This window comes from Cnephaeus nilssonii (assembly GCF_951640355.1).
Source record: "Cnephaeus nilssonii genome assembly, chromosome: 1".
NCBI lineage: Eukaryota > Metazoa > Chordata > Mammalia > Chiroptera > Vespertilionidae > Cnephaeus > Cnephaeus nilssonii.
Window position 1 is genome coordinate 3,611,488 of NC_137072.1, and position 23,494 is coordinate 3,634,981.

A 23,494-nucleotide genomic window follows, 5' to 3' on the forward strand; every position below is an offset into this window, starting at 1 on the left:
AATCAAAGCCAGATACAGACTTTGTGGAGACTGAAGCATCTATAACTTTATTGTCTCTTTTTTTAAACATGAATACAAAATTGTGAATATAAAACACCATTACATTTCTGAGCTTCAAATATGCCCCAATGATTCTCCTTTCTACTGTATCTAATTGGCTGTTAAATCTCTTAAGTTTTAAATTTTTTATTGTATTTTTCACTTCTTACAGACAACTTTGCCACTTTTCTGCTCAAGCCAAGGCAACTTTTCTTGTAAAACCTTGAGAGTGGGGAGAGAAAGAAAGGTTTATTTCTGATAACCTTCACCTTGATGATGTAGCCATTTGGGTTTCACCGTAAATTGGGAAGATCTCAATTTATATTCACCATTTCAGATGGGGTCCTGGGCTGTGATTTTTTATCATTCCTTTCTTGTAGCTGAAAGTCCCCAAATTTAAGTTTCCCTGAAATGCCTTGAGGTAAACATAGTCTGTGTGCTCACATTCTCAATGTTCTTTTCCCCATAGATATTAGCTTAATAATTTTGTTATATATTGTCATCTCTTCAATACTTTTATGGAGCTTTTAAAAGTTTTATCCAGCATTTTTAGTTGTTTTTAATCATCAAAACAATCTAACTCATCATTTTCATAAAGCAAGTCCGATATCTCAATGAAAAGTTTCAAATTGTACAAACATGCACAGAGTTAAACTTGAACACCACTTTTCAACTATTCCACCACCATTTCAACATCCACCTCCATCTAGGTGTCTATTTTTTAAAGCTTCCTTTTTATGCTTCTGTATATATATTTAATTTGTTGCTTTTTATAATAGCAGTGGGTCATAACATAAATATTGTTTTATGCCTTATTTTATTTAATTAACTGTCTGCCTCTGGATTATTTCATGCCAGAACAGACCTACCTTACTCTCTATATACCTTAATCTATAATGTAGGTAGTATCATTGTAGGTAGTCTCATGTAGATACTACACCCACAGTATAAAAGTATCATGATTTAGTTTTCGCTATCATTCGGCATTTAGTTACTTTCCAAAGTTGGGTTACTACAAACAATAAAGCAATGGCAGCCTCTTGTACACATATCATTCATGCCACTATGTGTGCTTTACAGTAAGTTGTGTCTGTAGTACAAGCCTCCTACAGGAAGACTGAGCCTGCAACCCTGGAATGCGCCCTGACCAAGAATTTCTGCATTCAGAAATAAGAGAGATACTGCCAAACTACCTCCTCCAAGTTATACTTTTGCTAACAGTAGAGTGTACATTTCCTTGAATACTAATAAATCCTTGATATTATTGGTTTAAAATTTTAAGTCAATCTCATTGGCAAAAAATATCTCATCATTTTAATTTTATTTCCCTAATTACAAGTTAATTTCATCTTTTCTTATGTTATTTGGCCATTTGTCATTATAAATTCTCTATTTATATACTTTGATTTTATTTCCTATCATGTTGTCTTTTTCTTATTAAATTTATAGAACTTCTTTCAAAATTTGTTAAATATGTTGAAAATATATTCTCCCTGTATGCTTGTCTTTTGACCTTATTATGGCTTTTATTGTATAAAACTTTTAAATTTTTATGAGCAAAATGTGTCAAACTTTATGAAAGTATTAGAAAGTATAGTAGAGTAGTTTTTAAAATTTGGGATAATGAATGCCTTCCTAAGATACAAATTCATCTTGTTTGGTTTATTGAGTACTCTCATTAAGATTTTTCATTGGGAATTTAGTAAATTTGTGAATTAATTCAAATAAGTTTGCATATTTTTACTATTAAGTTTCAGAAATCATTAAAAGCACATCTCTCCATTTCTTAGACTTTTTTATTCCTAATTTCACTGTGGTTTTATACTTTTTATTGCTTGAATAGTATACTTTTATTTCCTGGTGTTTTATAGTTTTTATTGCTTGAATAAATAGTATACTTTTCTAAAACTATTTTCAATAGTTTATTAATGTAATGAGGAAATGTTAATTATTTTTGAATGCTGAAGTGGTGCACATTTTGACTAGTTCAAAAACATTTAATAGTTGAGCTCTTAGATTTTTCTTAGAAAATTATCTTTATAAAGAGTGAATTTTTGCTTTTACTGGACAACTGTTCATTTTTTAATTTCTTTAAAAATTACTGTTATATTTATGAATTACTTTATTTTATTTCATTTTATTCTGGTATTTTCTAGCTTCCTGAATTAAAAGCCTCATTCATTAATTTCTAATCTTCATTTTCTAATAAATATATTAAAGATATATAATTTCCTCCCAGTACACTTTTAGCCACATCTCATAGATTTTGACATATAGTATTTTTGTCAAATTCATTTATATGTGACCTAAGACTTTGGTTTTATTTTTTAAAAGATTTTTAAATTGATTTTTTAGAGAAAGAAGAAGGGAAAGGGAGATAGAGAGAAACACTGATGTGAGAGTGAAACATTGGCTGCCTCCTGCAAGCCTCCTACAGGAAGATTGAGCCTGCAACCCAGGAATGCGCCCTGACCAAGAATTGAATTCACAACCTTTCAGTGCATGAGATAACGCCCAACCAACTGAGCCACACTGGCCAAGGTGACTTTGGTTTTATTTTATTCTTTAACCCAAAAAGGTTATTTTCTGAAAATTTTTAATAACTATAATAAAAAGAGCAATAACAAAAAAAAGAATAGAACAAAAGCCAAAAAGATAATTTGATATACAGAAAAAGCAAGCTTCTACATACTTTGAAACCCTAGGGTGCTCACTTCAACTTGTGGGGACAATCATTTAAAAGAACACACTTTAAATGACACAAGGATATCTCTGAAATGCATGTTCTATTTCTCACAAAATGTAGCATTTTATGCAATTGTTCTATACAATTTACTTTCTACAACATATTAAAGACTGTTTCATATCTGAATCTCTATTTTTAGAGCTATAAGTAATTGGTCCTCTATTGATGGACATTTAGTGAGTTTTCATATTTTCCCTACTATAAACACTGGCTGCAATAAAATTTCCTTGGACACACACATTTGTGCACATGTAGAAAATATTATCTGCATAATATTCCTTTAAGTGAAATCACTAAGTCAAAGGGCATGTAGTTAACAAAAATTTGTTAGGTATTGCTAAATTGTAAAAAAATTGCCTCAATTTTCATTAACACTAATAGTGTATATGAATCCTGTTTCATCATGCTGTACATTATCAAACTTTTAGTCTTTCTCCACAAAGTTATCTTATTGTTTTAAAATTTTCATGTCTATAAATTTGATTGAGGTAAACATCTTTTCTAAAGTTTAAAGACATTTATATTTTGCTTTCTGGGAACTTGCTTCTCCTGTTTCTTTGTTTTTCCAATTCCAACTCGATACTTTTTGGCTCATTATTTTATGATAGTATAATTAGAGAAAATGATCTGTATGAGTGTACCCTTTGAGGGGATATATATATATATATATATATATATATATATATATGTGTGTGTGTGTATATATATATATATATATATATATATATATACACACACACACATATGTATATATATTTGGAAAAAATTGAACATTTATTAAGCCCAAAGGAAAAAAATATGTATATTTTTTCTTTGGGCTTAATAAATGTTCAATTTTTTCCAAAATATTTCTTAGGTGTTTGAATAGTCTTTTTTTGTTTGTTTGTTTTCTAGTGAATTGGGAATAAGGTTCTGGGAAAAATTTTTAAATACAGGTTGTGGAAAAAGTAGATTTACAGAAGTTTGTATGGAAAATAATACAATAATTAATAATAATACAACAATAGTCTGGCTGGTGTGGCTCAGTGGTTGAGCATCGACCTGATTTACTAAGAGGTCCCTGATTCGATTCCTGGTCAGGGCATATGCCTGGGTTGTGGGCTCAATCCCCAGCAATGGGGAATGCAGGTAGCAGCCAATTGATGTTGATGCATCAATGTTTCTTTCTCTCTCTCCCTCTCCCTTCCTCTTTGTCTAAAATCAATAAAAACATATTAAAAAATAATAAAACAATAAACTGTTTTGTGTACTCACAACTATAAACCTAATTTTGCCCCAACTTGTATATTTATTTGATAAAATGTGTTAACTGTGTTATTCAAATCCTCATTATTCTTTTTTATTTTTAATATTTACCACAATAACTGTGACTTTAACAGTGTATAATTGAATTTCTTTTTCTCTTTTGTTAAATATATTTTTTATTGATTTTGGAGGGGGAAGAGAGAGGGAGAGAGAGATAGAAACACCAATGATGAGAGAGAACCACTGATCAGCTACCTTCTGTATGGTCCCTACTGGCAATCAAGTCCACAACCCAGGCATATGCCCTGACTGGGAATCGAACTGTGACCTCCTGCTTCATAGGTAGACACTCAACCACTGAGCCACACTGGCCAGGCTATACTTGTATTTCTTAATGTATTTAGAAGCTGTTATCTTGGTTAAATTAAGTTTAACATTATTATCTTCTTTGGCAGATTGTAGTTTTGGTGTCAAGAATTCTATTATCACTAATTTTAATACCCCTGTTTTTGTTTGTTGTTGTGGTCAGCATTTGCTTGTTATGTATTTTCCATTCCTTTATTTCAATCTTTATATATTGCTTTCTTTAGGGGTATCTCTCAAAAAAATTTGTAACTCAATTTTTAATCCAATCTGAGAGCCACTATCTACTAATAGGATAATTTCATTCATTAATATTCATTGTGATAATGGACATGTTTCCTGTTTTACTTCCTTTCCTGCTTTTTGTTGATCAGTGTTTTCTTTTCCTTTTAGTGATTTAGAAATTATACATCTTTTTTTTCCCCCTAATGATAGCCCTTAAAATTTTAAAACACACAGTTAAACACATATTTTTCCATCTATTTCTGGTGTTAATTAATACCTATTATTTCTCCTAAACAGGGAAAGAAACCTGACAGGTTTAAGTTCCTTTTGCTTAGAATTTTCTTGGATTTTTATCCTCAGGTTATTAAAATTTCTTTACATCATGCATTAATATTTTTAGACAACTATAATTTTTACTGGTTTCTTTCCCTATCATTTCTTGAATTCATTGCTTCCTATTTGTTGCATTCACTGTCAATTTTGTAGCCTTCCCTCCCTCAGTATTTGTTTCTCAGAGTGGTTCTATAGGTTTTCAATGGGATTTTGATTCCACCAATTAGATATGCTTGGATTAAGATCTGAAATCAGAACTGAGCTAAGTGGGGAAGTACAGGTAGCACATAAGATACCTGTTTTGTTGATGTAAATTACATCAGGGGTTCTGGGGCAGGGAGTGGGAAACCTCCTGATTCCCAGTGTAGTTCAAATGGTATGATCCTGGAACCCACAGCTGGGACAACAGTCTCCTGATCACCCAGCTCCCTGATTGTAGCAAAGGTGGCAGTTCCCTTGGTGGGATGGCCCAGTCTAAAGACTGTTTCTCCAACCCTTGTAATGATTTTGTAGACAACTAATTCCTTTTATATTAATCATTTTCTACTTACTCTAGTCAGAGTGAATTCTCTTATAACTGAATCATGACTGGCAAATCATCCTTGATTTTTCTCCCTCCATCTATGCCACATCCTGTCAGTGAGTGTATTCAGTCAGGTACATCTCTTCTAAATATTTTTCAAATTATCCTCTTCTCCAGCCTCACTGTCTTAGTTCAGGCCGTCGTAATCTCTCTCCAGGACTATATACTAGCCTCTCAATTGGTCTCCACTCCTTCCATCCAGGTCTGCTCAAATAGCAGCCTTTCTAGAACATAAGTCTAACCACACGATTGTTGGGCTTAGTTACAAAGCACAAGTTTTCACTTCTGTTTTGTATGGATTGCAGGGCTCCTCAAAATCAGACCATCGTCAATCTTTCTCGCTTCATTTCCCAGCACCATTCACAATCATCCCGTGCTCCAATTATACTGAATTACCTCCAATTCCTGTGCCTCTGCAGATCTCTCTCCCACATACCCTCTATCTGAAATACTCCAACTGATTCCTAAAAAACTGGGTGAAATGTTACCTCTTTCGTGACACCTTCCCTAATGTTCTTCCAAAATGCTGTTAGTCTCTCCTGTGCTCTTATGGACCTCTTACAGCACCTGAAACATCTCTATACATAAAAGCCAAGTTCCTGGAACGATGGAACAACGGAATGACCAGAACAACCGACTGCCATGACGCGCACTGTGGCGCGATCTTTCTAGCTTCGTTTCCTATCACTATTCACAATCATCCCATGCTCCCCCCCAACCTCCTGCAGCTCTCCCCCTGGATGGCCCCACCCTTGATTGGCTTGCCCACCCCCATGGGGGGGGGCCCACCGGCCAACCTCCCACAGCCCCTCCCTCCACCAGCCCCGCCCTAATCAGCCCCCATCAGGGCAGGCTGGCTGGCCTCCACCTGTGCATGAATTCACACCTGGCATCTAGTTTTATTATAATTTCTTATCTATATCTTTAATTTATTAGCTTATAACCACATAAGAGGACTTTATTTTATTCATCTTTATGTCCCCAACACTTTGAATAGGGCCAACCACAAATCAGGATAAATGTCTGTGAGATGTATAAATGGCAGAGTGAATAGGTGTGTGGAATCTATTCCTTTTTCTAGTGCAACAGTAATTCTACGAAAATGATAGAAATTAAAGGTTACCTGGCATCACCCAGAATTGAAATCACACGGTAATGGGGTAACTCAGAAGATGCTACATGAGCTAGGATTCCAAAGAGTCTTTCAGCCATTATCATATCGTTCTGTGTCACCTGAAGATATACAATGGAGATGGGTCAAAAATGACACTGTCTCTTAGCTTCATACAACATTCTAAAGAAATGTCCAGATTAAGTATTTTCTTTTTAGCTCAGGAAAGTACATTGTCCTGGGCTACAAGAAGAGAGTTCTCATTGACATTTCATTTCCTTCCCTGAGCTTAATTAGAAGATGTACAAAAGTGGCTCATGGTGACGGAGGATGACTACAAGTTGAGTTTACACTGACTTATAAGCTATATTTCCTGAGAATTATACTGAGGCACCTTAGATTCTTAATGAATTTTTTAGAAATCCTATAGCTTCTTGAGGTAGAATGATGTAGAGGGAAATTCCCAAGTGTCAATGAAATAGATTCATTTCAGTAATGTTTCAAAGGTACAATAAGGTGTTGTTCAGATCTTGCTCCTATAAGGATAATTTTGTCCCTGCCTAAGAGTTAGAACATTGGACTAGCAAGGACACTCCTGTTCATTCTGAAGTTATGTCCACCTTTCACACTACAAGGATTAACTTGTCACAGGTATTCCCTGTGATGGTTCATTCAGATGTTAACCAAGAAAATGCCAAAAGCAGGACTTGGATTAATTTTTTCTTCAATGTGAAATAATTCACATTATTTCTTTTATGGCATATTGTCTTTAATGTGAAATAGGGTTGCTTGCATTTTAAGTACTATTAGTTTGTTTATATAATTCAGTAGATCCCAACCAGGAGCCATTTTAGTCCCTAGGGAACACTTAGCAATGTTTGGAGACATTTTTGGTTGTCGCAACTGGTGAAGGGGCACTACTGGCATCTAGTGGGTAGAGGCCAGGGATGCTGCTAAACATCCCACAATGCACAGGAGAGACCCCAAAACAAAGAATTATCTAGCCCCAAATGTCAACAGAGCTGACGTTGAGAAACCCTGGTATAGTTAAATTTTGAATCTTTTATAAGTTCGTTCTTAACATTAGCTATACTGCATGGGCATTTTCTGAAAAATAAACCCATAATTCACAAGCATCTTATGAATCAGTGCAGACTTTCCCTAGATATTTTTTAAATTATATTTTTATTGTTGACAGTACATATATTACAGATGTCCCTCATCTCCTCTTTCTCCCCGTCCATACCCTGCCCCATCCAAGCCTTCACCCATGGGCTATGCATATCTATACTAATAATAGCCTATGGCCATCACGACCCGGAGGGACGACCCAACGCGAGGGGGTGGGCGCGGATGCGGTGAGGCCGTTAGCCTCCGGCCCAGGCCCGGCAGAGGCCTAACGACTTTGCTGCGGCCTCCGCAGTTGACTCCAGCAGGACCTGGGCCCTCCCCTCTGTGGACCGGAGGCCCTTTTCCTGATACCATGTTCCCAGGATCTCTCAGACCCGTTTGTAGAAGTCAGGAAACACTGCGTGTGGTCATCCCGCCCTGGGGACTCCCAGGGCTGACAGCAAGGGTGGCTTCTGTTGGGCCCCCCTGTTATGCGATCCAGGGTCGCTACATCCTAATGTTGACTCTGGCAGGACTTGGGCCGGTCCTCTGTATATCTGAGGTCCCGCTCCCTATACCAAAGCCCCCGAGTCTCTGAGACCCGGATGCAGAAACTGCCTGTCATTGTCATCTCGCCCTGGGGACTCCCAGGGCTTACAGCAGGGGAGGGCCTTGGTGGGGTCCCCTCTGTTGTGGTGTCCAGAGTCCCTTCAGTATTTCCTCAGGGTCCTCACCTTGGCTCTGGCAGGACGTGGGCCGGTCCTCTGCGTATCCGAGGTCCCACTCCCTATACCAAAGCCCCTGAGTCTCTGAGACCCGGATGCAGAAAGCGCCTGTTGTCGTCATCCCGCCCTGGCTGGGATGATTCTCTTCTAGGGTCCAGGGTCCCTCCCTCCTGCCTCATGTTCCTCACCTTGAGCCCTGGCAGGTCCTGGGTTCCTCCCTCTGTTGACCCAAGGCCGGACTCCTCAGATCAAGGCCTCACTGCCCTGAGTCCTCTGCAGGAAGTCAGTGTACGTCACATCCGGCACCAAGCCCAGCAATTCCAAAGCCTGATGGCAGGGGCTGAGATGGATTCCGTAGGGTCCTTCAGCCCTGCCTCTGATCCATACTTTGACAGGGCCTGGGCCTCCTGTCCTCTATGAACCCGAGTCTGCAATCCTCAGACCAAGGGTCTGACTACCCGAGTTCCCTGAGGAGGTGGGGGGGGGGGGGGGGGAGGGGGAGGTGCAGTTTTCAACATACAAACAGGAAGTCCAACTTCAGGAATTAAAATTCCTGCCTCATTCACCTTATACTGCTAAACCCCAAATCTAGATACTATACCTACTATAATCACCCCCAAGATTTTAAACAAAGCTAACATAACCAGTTGAGCAACTCTATTCATTAAAGACAGCCTAAAGGCAATGATTTCCACCTTGAAAACAGAAAGCTGGGGAGAGCCACATGGACAGTGGAAAAGGGGGTGAGATGGAAACTTTCTCGGGTAGTAGCCAAGAAGTGAATGGTTTTCAAGGTGCATAAGAGCAACCTGTACTAGGGAAGCAGGATGATTCACATCTCCACAGAGACAGTCACATTACCTTGAAAAGATTTTAGGTAAATCTTATGAAAACTGGTTAATGGTGAAGGATGAGAAAGAACAATGAACCACTGAAATGGGTGGCTTAGGGAAGTGTTTGGAGGAAGCATCATCTCCCTACCATGTGACCCATCAGAATTGAACATGGGGTCAATAGGTTTGAGAAGGCTTAGGAGTGCTAAAGAAATGCCCCCTTTCTCTTACCAAAGCATCTCGGCCTCCTCACCCCTCCCCATGGAAGGGTCAGGATGGTGCTTTGTGATGTCTAAATTTCTCTCCCAGAGCTACCATTAGCTGGAGGAGAGGCTTCCTGATTAATTAAAGCCTAGGGGGTGTGGGCCCTCATTGTCCTAGAGAAAAGCATATGTTCAGGAGGCCTGGGGTAGGGCCCTGGGAAATTTTGACGTGGTGAAGATGACCAGGAAACCACAAACTCCTAGCACAGTTATGTAACAACCAACCCAGGCCCAGTGTCCAGGATGAAAGGACCATACCCAAACATCTCCTCCTCTTCTTTAGCGGCATATGCCCAAGACTCCCTGGTCTTGCCTGGCAGATTCCATCCTCAACCCATACTTTTTCTCATGAGGACTTTTTTCCCTTTCATCCCAGCCATTTCCCCCCAAACCAATGTCCTTCTGCACTCACTCTGTTGTCCTTCCAGGTACTAAAGACATGCATGGGGGTGAAAGATGTCTTTAAGGGAGTTCAAGGAAAGGAGCCTTGCCAAAAATTCCTACCCCAGAAAAAGACCAAGACAATGTAGAAAAATTCACCACCTCGAGTGATAACTTGGGCAGCCAGTAACTTCAGGGCAAGGCCAAAGACCTCAGAACTATCTATGAAGTCTCTGAAGTTTGGCCATCAAGAAATGCTGACAGTGTGGAAGCCAAATTTTATACCTACAGGGTATACCAATAGTGATGATTAAAATAAAATTGGTAAGTGGTTCACTTCCAGTGTAAGCATAATTTGCAGACAATTTTTATTAAATTTATTGGGATAACATCTACATTATAAAAGACCAGGGGTCGTCATGTCCTAAATGACCAGAAGGACGACTGGTCACCAGGTGGGGGTGGGGGGCAGCAGGTGGGGGGCGGGGTGAGGCGGGCGCTGCGAAGATGTTAGCCTCCGGCCCAGGCTGGGTGGAGGCCTAACGACCTCGCCACTGCCTTGGTGTCTGTGGATCAGGCCCGGAGAGAGGCCTGGAGAGAGAGGCAGGGCCTAATCAGCAGCCATCGTGGCTGCTGGCGAGGCCCGGAGAGAGAGAGAGAGGCGGGGCATGATCAGCAGCTGCCACGGAGGCTGTGGATCAGGCCCGGAGGCAGAGGCAGGCAGAGGGGTTAGGGGCAATCAGGCAGAGGCAATTAGGGGTGATCAGGTAGGCAGGCAGGTGAGAGGTTAGGAGCCAGTGGTCCCAGATTGCGAGAAGGATGTCCGACTGCCCCCAAGGGGTCCCAGATTGGAGAGGGTGCAGGCTGGGCTGAGGGAACCCCCCTGTCCCCGTGCACAAATTTCGGGCACAAGGCTTCTAGTCTATATATAAGAAAGCCTAAGTGACCAACTGACCAGCTGGTAGCTATGACACGCACTGACCACCAGGGAGCAGGCGCTCAATGCAGGAGTTGCCAAGTGACAGCAACTTTGCAGAGTGCCCTCTTGCACTCTGGGACCCCTTGGGGGATGTCGGACTGCCGGTTTTGGCCGGATCCCTGCAGGCCAGGCTGAGGAACCCCACCGGTGCACGAATTCATGCACCGGGCCTCTAGTATGTATGCATAATCTCTTCCCATCTGCCCCACTGTCCTCCCCTCTGAGATCCATCAGTCTGTTCTTTGTATCCATGCTTCTGGATCCATTTTGTTCATCAGTTTATTTTGTTCATTAGATTCCACATATAAGTGAGATTATGTGATATTTGTCTTTCTTGGACTGGCTTATTTCACATAGCATAATACTCTCCAGGACCATCTATGCTGTCTCAAAGGGTAAGAGACCCTTCTTTTTACAGCTGCATAGTCTTCCCTTGTGTAAATGTACCACAGCTTTTTAATCCACTCATCTACTGATGGGTACCTGGGCGGCTTCCAGATCTTAGCTATTGTAAATAACTCGGCTATGAAAATAGGGGTGCACATATTCTTTCTGATTGGTGTTTCAGGATTCTTAGGATATATTCCTAGAAGTGAGATCACTGGGTCAAACGGCAGTTCCTTTTTCAATTTTTTGAGGAAACTCCATGTTGTTCTCCATAGTGGCTGCACTGGTCTGCATTCCCACCAGCAGTGTACTAGCGTTCCTTTTTCTCCCCAATACCACCAGCACTTGTTTGTTGATTTGTTGATGGTAGCCATTATGGCAGGTGTGAGGTGATACCTCATTGTAATTTTAATTTACATCTCTCTGATGATTAGTGACATGGAGCATTTTTTCATGTCTCTTGGCCATCTGTATGTCCACTTTGAAGAAATGTCTATTTAAGTCCTTTGCCCATTTTTAAATTGGATTGTTTGCCTTTCTTTTGTTAAGTTGTATGAGTTCTTTATATATTTTGGAACTTAAACCCCTTATCAGATGCATCATTGGCAAATATGTTCTCCCATACAGTGGGTTTCCTTTTCATTTTGATGATGGTTTCTTTTGCTGTGCTTTTATTTTGATGTAGTCCCAATTGTTTATTTTCTCATTAGTTTCCTTTGCCCTTGGAGATGTATCCACAAATATATTGCTATGATAGATGTCTGAGATTTTGCTGCCTATGGTTTCTTCTAGGATTTTTATGGATTCGTGACTTACATTTAAGTCTTTTATCCATTTTGAATTTATTCTTGGGTACGGTATAAATTGGTGGTCTAGTTTCATTTTTTTGAATGTAACTGTCCACTATCCCCAGCACTGGTGTATTAAAGAAACTGTTTTTACTCATTGTATGTTCTTGCCTCTTTTGTCAAATATTAATTAAATGTAATGTCATGGGTCTATATCTGGGTTCTCTGTTCTGTTCCATTGATCTATATGCCTATTTTTGTGCCAATACCAGGCTGTTTTAATTACAATTTCTTTGTAATATAGTTTGATACCTGGTACTGTGATCTCTTCAACTTTGTTCTTTCTCAAGATTGCTGTGGATATATGGGGTCCTTTTTGGTTCCATAAAAATTTTTGGAATATTTGTTCTAGATCTATGAAATATGCCATTGGTATTTTAATAGGGATTGCGTTGAATCTATAGGTTGCTTTGGGTTGTATGGATGTTCAGTCTTCCAATCCATAAACACGGAAAATGCTTGCACTTGTTTGTATCTTCCTCTATTTCTTTTTTCAATGTTCTATAGTTTTTTTGAAGGAGGTCTTTTACCTACTTGGTTGAGTTTATTCCTAGGTGTCTTATTGTTCTTATTGCAATGGTAAATGGGATTGCTTTCTTAGTTTCTCTTTCTGAGAGTTCATTATCTATATATATAAAAGCCTAACGATTGTTACCAGTTGACCGAACGACTGGTCAACCAGTCATATGACGACACACCGACCACCAGGGGGCAGACGTTCAATGCAGGAGCTGCCCCCTGGTGGTCAGTGTGCTCCCTCAGCCAACCTCCCATGGCCAGCCAACCTCCCGTGGTCCCTCCCCCTGGCCGGCCAACCTCCCACGGTCCCTCACCCCAGCCGGCCATCCCTGATTGCCGGGCAAGCCAAGGGATCATACCCATGCACAAATTCGTGCACTGAGCCTCTAGTTGGCATATAAAAATGCCATCGATTTCTGAATATGGATTTTTTTTATGAAGGCATTATATGTGTACATATCTTACCATTGCCCCCCCTGCCACTCCCATACATGCCCTCACCCCCCAGAGTTTTGTGTCCATTGGTTATGCTTATATGCATGCATACAAGTCCTTCGGTTGATCTCTTATCTCCCCCACATCACCCTAACTTTCCCGCTGTAATTTGACAGTCTGTTTGATGCTTTACTGTCTCTGTATCTATCTTTTGGTTCATCAGTTTATAATGTTCTTTATTATCCATAAATGAGTGAGATCATGTGGTATTTTTCTTTCATTGACTGGCTTATTTCACTTAGCATAATGTTCTCCAATTCCATCCAGGTTGCTGCAAATAGTAAGAAGTCCTTTTTTATGGCAGCATAGTATTCCATTGTGTAGATGTACCATAGTTTTCTGATCCAGTCATCTGCTGACGGGCACCTAGGCTGTTTCCAAATATTAGCTATTGTAAATTGTGCTGCTATGAACATAGGGGTGCATATATTCTTTCGTATTGGTGTGTCCAGTTTCTTAGGATATATTCCTAGGAGTGGGATTACTGGGTCAAATGGGAGTTCCATTTTCAGTTTTTTGAGGAAATTCCATACTATTCTCCACAGTGGCTGCACCAGTCTGCATTCCCACCAGCAGTGCACGAGTATTCCTTTTTCTCCGCATCCTCACCAACACTTGTCATTTGTTGATTTGTTGATGATAGCCATTCTAACAGGTGTGAGATGGTACTACATTGTCGTTTTGATATGCATCTCTCAGATAAATAGTGACTTTGAGCATATTTTCATGTGTCTCGTGGCATTCCTTCTGTCTTCTTTTGAAAAGATTCTATTTAGGTCTGTTGCCCATTTTTAAAAAAATATATTTTATTGATTTTTTACAGAGAGGAAGAGAGAGGGATAGAGAGTTAGAAACATCGATGAGAGAGAAACATCGATCAGCTGCCTCTTGCACACCCCCTACTGGGGATGTGCCCGCAACCAAGGTACATGCCCTTGACCGGAATCGAACCCGGGACCTTTGAGTCCGCAGGCCGACGCTCTATCCACTGAGCCAAACTGGTTTCGGCGTTGTTGCCCATTTTTTTATTGGATCATTTATCTTCCTTTTATTAAGTTGCATAACCTGCCTGTAGATGTTGGAGATTAAACCTTTATCAGTGATAGTATTTGCAAATATGTTCTCCCATGCAGTGGGCTTTCTTGTTGTTTTGTTGATGGTTTTTTTTCTGTGAAAAAGCTTTTTATTTTTATGTAGTCTCATTTGTTTATTTTCTCTTTAGCTTCCATTGCCCTAGGGGCAGTCAGTGAAGAAGTTCTTTTGGTATATGTCTGAGATTTTGCTGCCTGTGGATTCCTCTAGTATTTTTATGGTTTCCGTCTTATGTTTAAGTCCTGTATCCATTTTGAGTTTATTTTTATGTATGGTGTAAGTTGGTGATCTAGTTTCATTTTTTTGCATGTATCTGTCCGATTTTCACAACAACATTTATTGAAGAGACTGTCTTGACTCTATTGTATGTTCATGCATCCTTTGTCAAATATTAATTGAGCATAGTGGTTTGGGTCAATATCTGGATTCTCTGTTCTGTTATATGGTCTATATGTCTGTTCTTGTGCCAGTACCATGCTGTTTTGAGAACAGTGGCTTTGTAATACAGCTTGAACTCTGGTATTGAGATCCCTCTTACTTTATTCTTCTTTCTCAGGATTGCTGTGGCTATTCGGGATCTTTTTTTATTCCAGATGAATTTTTGGAGAGTTCTTTCTAGGTCTGTGAAATATGCTGTTGGTATTTTAATGGGGAGTGCATTGAATCTATAGATTGCTTTGGGTAGTATGGACATTTTAATGATGTTGATTCTACCAATCCATGAACGTGGTATGATCTTCCATCTGTTTACATCTTCCTCTATCTCTTTTTTCCGTGTCCTGTAGTTTTCCGAGTATAGGTCTTTTACCTCCTTCGTTAAGTTTATTCCTAGGTATCTTAATTTTTTTGGTGCAATGGTAAATGGAATTGCTTTTTTAGTCTCTCTTTCTGTTAGTTCACTATTGGTGTCTAGAAATGCCATAGATTTCTTGGCATTAGTTTTGTATCCTGCTACATTGCTGAATTCATTTGTTAAGTCTATTAGTTTTTTGATGGAGTCTTTCGGGTTTTTATGTATAATATCATGTCATCTGAAAATAAGGACAGCTTCACTTCCTCTTTTCCAATTTGGATGCCTTTTATTTCTTCTTCTTGTCTAATTGCAATGGCTAATACTTCCAGTACTATGTCAAACAGGAGTGGTGAGAGTGGGCAATCCTGTCTTGTTCCTGTTCTTAGGGGAAATGGTTTTAGTTTTTGCCCATTGACTATGATGTTGGCTGTGGGTTTATCATATGTAGCTTTTATTATGTTGAGGTATGATCCTTCTATTCCCACCTTGCTGAGAGTTTTTATCAAGAAAGGGTGTTGGATTTTGTCAAATGCTTTTTCTTCATCAATTGATATGACTATGTGATTTTGATCTCTCAATTTGTTTCTGTGGTGTATCACGTTTATTGATTTACGGATATTGTACCATCCTTGCATTCCTGGGATAAATCCTACTTGGTCATGGTGTATGATCTTTCTGATGTACTGCTGGAGCCGATTTGCTAAAATTTTGTTGAGGATTTTGGCATCTATGTTCATGAGGGATATTGGTCTGTAATTCTCTTTCGTTGTGTTGTCTTTATGTTGTTTTGGTATTAGGATGATGCTGGCTTCATAGAAGGAGCTTGGAAGTGTTCCTTCCTCTTGAATTTTTTGGAATAGTCTGAGGAGGATAGGTTTTAGTTCTTCCTTGAATGTTTGGTAAAACTCTCCTGTGAAGCCGACTGGCCCTGGGCTTTTGTTTGCCAGTAGCTTTTTGATGACTGCTTCAATTTCTTCCATAGTTACTGGTCTGTTGAGCTGTTTAGATTCTTCCTGATTGAGTTTTGGAAGGTTATATTTTTCTAGGAATATGTCCATTTCCTCCAGGTTGTCCAGTTTGTTGGAATAGAGTTGTTCATAGTATTTTGTAACAATCCTTTGTATTTCAGCAGGGTCTGTTGTTATTTCACCTCTTTCATTTCTGATTTTGTTTATTTGGGTCCTCTCTCTTTGCTTCTTTGTGAGCCTGGCTAGAGGTTCATCAATCTTGTTTATCCTTTCAAAGAACCAGCTCTTGGTTTTGTTGATCTTTTGTATTGTTTCTTTGGTCTCTATGTCGTTTATCTCCGCTCTTATCTTTATTATTTCCTTCCTTCTGCTTACACTGGGCTTTTCTTGCTGCTCTTTTTCTAACTCTTTGAGTTGTAGGTTTAGGTAATTTATTACCATTGTTTCTTGTGTTGTTTTTTTTTTGCAGTAGACTTGTAGAGCTATGAACTTCCCTCTCAAGACTGCTTTCGCTGTGTCCCATAGATTTTGGATTGTTTTGTTTTCATTGTCGTTTGTTGCCATATTTTTTATTTCTTCCTTGATCTCTCTGGTAACCCAGTCATTGTTTAATAGCATGCTGTTTAGTCTCCAGGTGTTTGATTTCTTTGGATTGTTTTTATTGTAGTTGATTTCCAGTTTTATGCCACTGTGATCTGAGAAGATGCTTGATATGATTTCTATCTTCTTGAATTTGAAGAGACTTTGCCTATGTCCCAACATATGGTCTATCTTGAAAATGACCCATGTGCACTTGAGAAGAATGTGTATTCTGTAGTTTTGGGGTGAAATGTTCTGAAGATGTCAATTAATTCCATCTGGTCTAGTGAGTCATTTAGGATTGAAGTTTCTGTGCTGATTTTTTGTTTAGAGGATTTGTCCAACGGTGATAGTGGGGTATTTAAGTCTCCTACAATGATTGTATTGCTATTAATCTCTCCTTTGATATCCTCCAGGAGTTTTTTTTTATTTATTTGGGTGCTCCTGTATTGGGTGCATATATGTTTACCAGAGTTATTTCTTCTTGTTGGATTGCTCCCTTTAGTATTATGAAGTGGCCTTCGTTATCTCTTGTTATGTCCTTCACTTTGAGATCTAATTTGTCAGATATAAGTATTGATACCCCAGCTTTTTTTTCATTTCCATTCACCTGGAAAACCTTTTTCCATCCCTTCACTCTCAGTCTGTGTGCGTCTTTTTTTCTGAGGTGAGTTTCTTGTTGACAGCAGATATATGGGTTTTGTTTTCTTATCCAATCCGTTACCCTATGTCTTTTGATTGGGGCATTCAATCCATTTACATTTAAAGTTATTATTGATAGGTACTTATTTGTCGCCATTTTTATTCTATACCCCTGTGTTCCTTCTTCACTTCCTATTTCTTTTTTTCACAGCAGACCCTTTAGCATTTCTTGCATTGCTGGTTTGGTGGTGATAAATTCCCTTAGTCCTTTTTTTGTCTGTGAAGCTCCTGATTTCACCTTCAATTTTGATTGACAGCCTTGCTGGGTACACTATTCTTGGATTCAGACCTTTCCTTTGCATGACTTTGTATATTTCATTCCATTCCCTTCTGGCCTGGTGAGTTCCTGTTGAGAAATCAGTTGCTAGTCTGATGGGGGTCCCAATGTATGTAACTTTCTGTTTCTCTCTATGGCCGTTTTTAAGGTTCTTACTTTGTCACTGGTGTTTGCCAATTTAATTATAATGTGCCCTGGCGTCGGTCTTTTGGGGTTCATTTTGCTTGGGACTCTGTGAGCTTCTTGGATTTGTGTGGGTTTTTTCTTCCCTATATCAGGGAAGTTTTCTGTCATTATTTCTTCAAACAAGTTTTCTATTCCTTGCTCAGTTTCCTTTCCTTCTGGAACCCCTATTATTCGGATGTTGTTTTGTTTGGTGTTGTCCCAAAGTTCCCTTAGGCTCTCCTCCTGCTTTCTAATTTTTTTTCTAGAAGCTGCTCTACTTGGGTATTTTTTTCCATCTTGTCTTCTAGCTCACTGATGAGGTCCTCTGCTTCTTCTAGTCTACTCTTAATGCTTTCTATTGAGTTCTTTACAGCAGCGATGTCATTTTTCATTTCTTCTTGGTTCTTCTTCATTTCCTCTTGGTTCTTATACATATTGTTGAATTTGTCTTCCATTCTTTTCAGCCACCTTATGACCATTTCTCTGAATTCTTTCTCTGATAGGTTGCTTGCCTCTAATTCGTTTACTTTCTTTTCTGGTGATGCCTGCCTTTCTTTCCTATGCGTCTGTTTCTTTGTCTCCCCATGGTCTCTCTTCTCTGGATGTCTGGTTATGTAGTTCTCTCTCTCCTGCGTTGATTTAAAGGCACAAAATAAAACACAACCAGGTACAACACACAAGGCACTGAACAGAATTGTATTCACGATATTAATAACCTCCAATACAGGTGACCACCAGAGAAAGACAAATTAGGGGGTAGGAGAGGAAGAGGAAGAGTAAAAGAAAGAACAAAAAATGGAGTGTGAAAATGGACTTGGGAAAAGGAAAAAAAGGTAAGAGAGACAAGAATGAGACTAAGAGAGAAAAAGGGAACAAACTATATATATGGGGAGTAAACTCCAATAGAACAACCACTAATCCCAGCAAATGCCAGCAACATGAACCTGGAGATTAATACAAACTACAACACCAACTAATATCAAGCGAGGCAAGGGAAAACAGAAGTAAAAAACAAACAAAAAAAAGCTAACAAAAAAACCAAACAAATAAAGAATAAGCAAAACAATCTCACAAAAAAGCATAAAAATTCGATCTAATTAACATTCAAGCGAACAACAACAAAAGGACAGAGAGAAAAACAATTTTTTTTTTTTTAGTTAAGATAGCGTAGAGAGAGGTGCTGGGGATTGGAAATTAGATATATAAGTAGGGTGAAATTTTAGCAGAGGGTAAACAGAAAGAATAGGGAAAATCTAAAGCTGGAAAGGGTTAAGATAAACAGGAGACCAAAAGGGGAGAGGTTAGGAAGAGAGTGATGGCATAAAGGTAGCATTGAGATAGGGTAAAACGATGCTAAAGGAAAGATGCATATAGAATGTAGGACACTAATCCCAAAGTAAAACAAAGAGAAAATCAAATGACACTAAAAAAAAAAAGTAAAATAGTAGTAATAATAATGCTGATTGAAAATAAAAATGTAATAATTAAAAAGGTGAAAATCTAGTTTATTAAGTAAAACATGCAAAAAATTAAAATAAAAAATTTTGAAAAAATTAAAATAAAAAATAAGAGAAATAAAATGTGCAGTAGTGATGGTCATTCACTTCCTCTATTATTCTGTTTGGTACGCCTGTTTCCCAGTCCAGACAGTATTGCAATTCCCTGCCTCAGTGTTGTAAGCCAGTCCTGATTTTTAAGCAGGCGGTGTCTTAATTTCGCGTATTTATTTTTGATTACACACGAGACAATTTGTGATTCAGCCCCTGGGTGGCAGTGTTTCTGTATTGACTTCTGGGCCTCTCTAGGCTTTTTTCCCTGTGGCACTCAATACCAGTTTGTGGAGGTGTGCACCTCATAGCTGGCTCTCCAATGGTCACTCCCAGTTCCGATCCCTAGGTTCCAGAAAAACCACTTCCCCCTGAAGTCTCTCAGGGTATCCCCACCTGGGATTTCCTATGTATTGGGCTTAGTAATCAGAATAGGAAAAAGCCCAAGTGTGCGGACAGTGGGTCTGTGCGCAAGACTAAGCAGCCTGCACTCCTTTGAAATTCTTAGTCTGACCCTCCTCATCAGATCAAAATGGGTTGCTTTTTAGAGATCCCTTCTGTTAGCACCTCTGAGGACTCCCTTCCACATTCACGGATCATGGCAGCCCCAACAGCCAGGGATTTTTCTAGGCACAGACTTCCGTGGTCCTCCAGCTCACGCGTTTCTCTCTCCCGCCGCTGGGACGAGAAACCTCACCTTACCCAAGACAAAATCTGACCTTTCCGTGGTGGAGTTTAGAGCTCCTTTGAATCCTCGTGTTTGCGCCGATTGGGAACCGGTGTTCAGGGGCTTGCAGCTGTTCAGTGGTCGCCGCAGCTGTGGGTGTTCAGGCCTCTGATAAAATCCTCTTTCCCTTGAAAGATGGCGAGGTTTTCCCCTCCGAGCCCGCAGCTCCGGGAGGGGACCCAGCTGTTGTGGGTGCTGCCTGGTCAGGGGAACCCCGCCTAGCACTCCCCCACCTTCTCCTGGAGTTTAGCTGTCCCTTAGCTTGCTAACAAACACTCCCCGTGCGTACCTCAGCTGTTCTTTCTTCCTGCTCCGGGACAAGGCTCGGAACACGTCTCTATTCTGCCGCCATTTTCTCTTTTTCTGAATATTGATTTTTTATCCTACTACAGGCAGTCCTCAGGTTATGTCGGACTCGACTTATGTAATTTCGTGGTTACGTCGCCATCTCCCATTTACAGTATTTATATAAAAAAAAGTTCCATCATTTCGACGTATGTACATATGTGCTTTATGTTTTTTTATTATTTATTTACCACAAGTAAAGGTCAGGAATTGTTATCTTTCTTTTACACTTTTTTACTATTTCACTTCATTACTGCTGTGTATGTGCTCCATGTGATTGACGTAGGTGCTTATGTAGGTGGGTTCCGACTTACAGCGAAAATCGAGTTATATCGTGCCATAGGAATGGATCTCCGACGTAACCTGAGGACTGCCTGTACTTTTCCAAATTCATTTATTAAATCCAATAGTATTTTTGTGGAGTCTTTAGAGTTTTCTAGTATAATATCATGTCCCTGAAAATAATAGCAATTTTGCTCCCTCCTTTGCAATTTGTATGCCTTTTATTTTTCTTCTTGTTTTATTGCTGTGGCTAGGACTTCTAGTACTACCTCTAATAATAAAAGTGTAATATGCTAATTAGACCAGACAGCCGATTGACCTTTCAGACGTCCTTCCGGATGTCCTTCCAGATGAAGCTGGGGCTATGAGGGCCGAGGCAAGCCACCGCGGCTGCGAGGGCCGAGCCCCTTGCATGAATTTCATGCATCGGGCCTCTAGTGTTGAATAAGAATGGTGAAAGTGTACATCCCTATCTTATTCCTATTCTTAATGGAAACATGTTTAGTTTTTGCCCATTGAATATGATATTGGCTGTAGGTTTGTTATATATGGTCTTCATTATGTTGAGGTATGATCCTTCTGTTCCCATTTTGCTGAGAGTTTTTATCAAAAATGAGTGCTGGATTTTTGGAATGTTTTTCTATGTATATTGATATGATCATGTGATTTTTATCCTGCATTTTATTTATGTGATGTATCACATTTATTGATTTGCAAAAATTGTACCAGCTTTTCATCCCTCGAATAAATTCCACTTGGTCATCATGTATGATTTTTTTAATGTATTGCTGGATACAATTTGCTAATATTTTGTTGAGGATTTTAGCATATATGTTCATCAGGGTTATTATCATGTAGAGCTCTTTCTTTGTAGTGTCTTTATCGGTTTTGGAATTAGGATAATGCTGGCTTCATCAAGAAACAAAGAGAGAGGACCCAAAGAAATAAAATCAGAAATGAAAGAGTGAAGTAACAACCGACACCATAGAAATACAAAGGATTGTAAGAAAATACTGTGAATAACTATATGCCAACAAGCTGGACACCCTGGGTGAAATGGACAGATTCCTAGAAACATACAATTTCCAAAACTCAATCAGGAAGAATCAGAAATCTTGAATAGGCCAATAACAATTAATAAAAGTGAAGCAGTAATAAAACTCCCAGCAAATAAAAGTCCTGGACTGGACAGCTTCATAGGTGAGCTTTACCAAACATTCAAAAAAGAACTAACACCTATCCTCCTCAAACTATTCCAAAAGATTCAAGAGGAAGAAAGACTTGCTTAGACTTTCATAGTTATTGAGGCTGTTTCTCCCACATACCCTTCTTGTAGCTGACAACTAAGTTGTGTGGTCTAATATAGTCACCTAGCGGTCAGTGCTCGTCTCTATTCCATCTTTTCTTCTTGATGTTCATAATTCAACTTAACTCTACCTCAAGCAGTATCATCCTCTCTTCCACAAAGAGAAGTAGAAATATCATAACACATTACTATCCATTGTCAAGGATGAGGTAAGCAGCTTTATTTTAGGTCTTTTATTAAAGGGTCAAATATCTCTGGCCTTCACATTTTTGGAACTTTAAATCAGAATAAATTATATTGATTCTTTCTCATTCTTTTCTATTTTCTACAATTATAGTATACCATTCCTTCGTAGTTCTATAATAGATTATTATATTTCTGGTAGTGATCCATGACTGGGCAAATATACTATTTAGGGTTAATCGTGATAACAGTTTAGCTACTAATGAGAGAGAATTACTCACCCACAGACAAAATAGTCAGTCCACAGTGGAACTGGAAGTTGCTTTGGAAACCTTTGGAACTAAATATTAGGTCTGACCAGGGATTCACAACCTATCTGGGGAAGTACCAAGAGGGTACACAAGGGTATATAAGACTGAACCAAATCTCTTAAGAACTAGCTAGAGAAATTAATAGTTACCGGAGTTTCCAGATTTGCCCTATCTTCAACAGATGGCTGATTCTGTGGTCATGGGCCTACCCTGGTTGATAGAAATTTCACAAGGTTCTTATATAGTGGCCCAGAGACCTCCAGACTCCTAATAGTATGCTGGATTTGTGGAGTTCTGGGCCAGAGCTATTTGTAGTATATCAGCTGCAGGGAAATACAGTGTCTGTTACCACCTGCCAGCAAAGTTTATTACAATTCATTTTACATGAAGAGGTCCTCTGAATTTTAAGAGATAGTCACAATAATACTTACAGTGCATTAAAGAATTTTTTCCTTTGGAAGATTTAAATTTACTTCAGGAATTTCTCAGTAGAGGGAGAAGCAAAATTTCTCTCTTTTCTTCCTAAATAATATTTAAAGAGAACATGGTCTTTGGATAGCTGGGGGAATACCCTTGTGACTAGCTTAGCAGAATCAATCTGAAAAAAACACAACTTTTTATTAATAGCTTTCCAGTTATTCAGGCTCCAGGCCTGAACTATAAAAAACGCAAATATGCCACAGGCAGCTCTTACAAACTATTAAAAAAGCAGTCCAGACATTTATTTATGCTTGTTTTATTTCCTATATTTCTCTTAATTTTTTATTTCTCTTTTATCTTTCCTCTGTGATTATTTCTCCTTTCCTCCCTTCTTTTATAATCACTCTTCTTCCCTGTGTATATTCTCTTTTCCCCCATTTTGCTCTTACCTTCCTCTTCCACAACCTTTACTAGCTGACATTTGGGTATTATTTCCCTATCCCCTGTTGCATGCCAGGCAATCTACAAAGCACTTTTAAAGTACAAAGATCACGAGAGATTCCAAAATGATGGGGAGTAAGTAGAAGCTACACTGACACTATACCAGGAACA

General features: G+C 39.1%; 1 protein-coding gene across 5 annotated transcripts in view; it reads right to left on the reverse strand.

Annotated features, from left to right (window-relative positions):
- Positions 1-23,494, reverse strand: part of LRRC49 (leucine rich repeat containing 49) — a 226,464-nt gene that overhangs the window by 14,803 nt on the left and 188,167 nt on the right. For 4 of the 5 annotated variants that reach the window (XM_079771304.1, XM_079771303.1, XM_079771305.1 and 1 more), the window contains one exon: positions 6,658-6,767. The exons of the other annotated variant lie outside the window; for it this stretch is intronic. In XM_079771304.1, the coding sequence (XP_079627430.1) occupies positions 6,658-6,767 (110 nt within the window). The remainder of the gene's footprint in view (positions 1-6,657; positions 6,768-23,494) is intronic. 5 annotated transcript variants of the gene reach the window in all.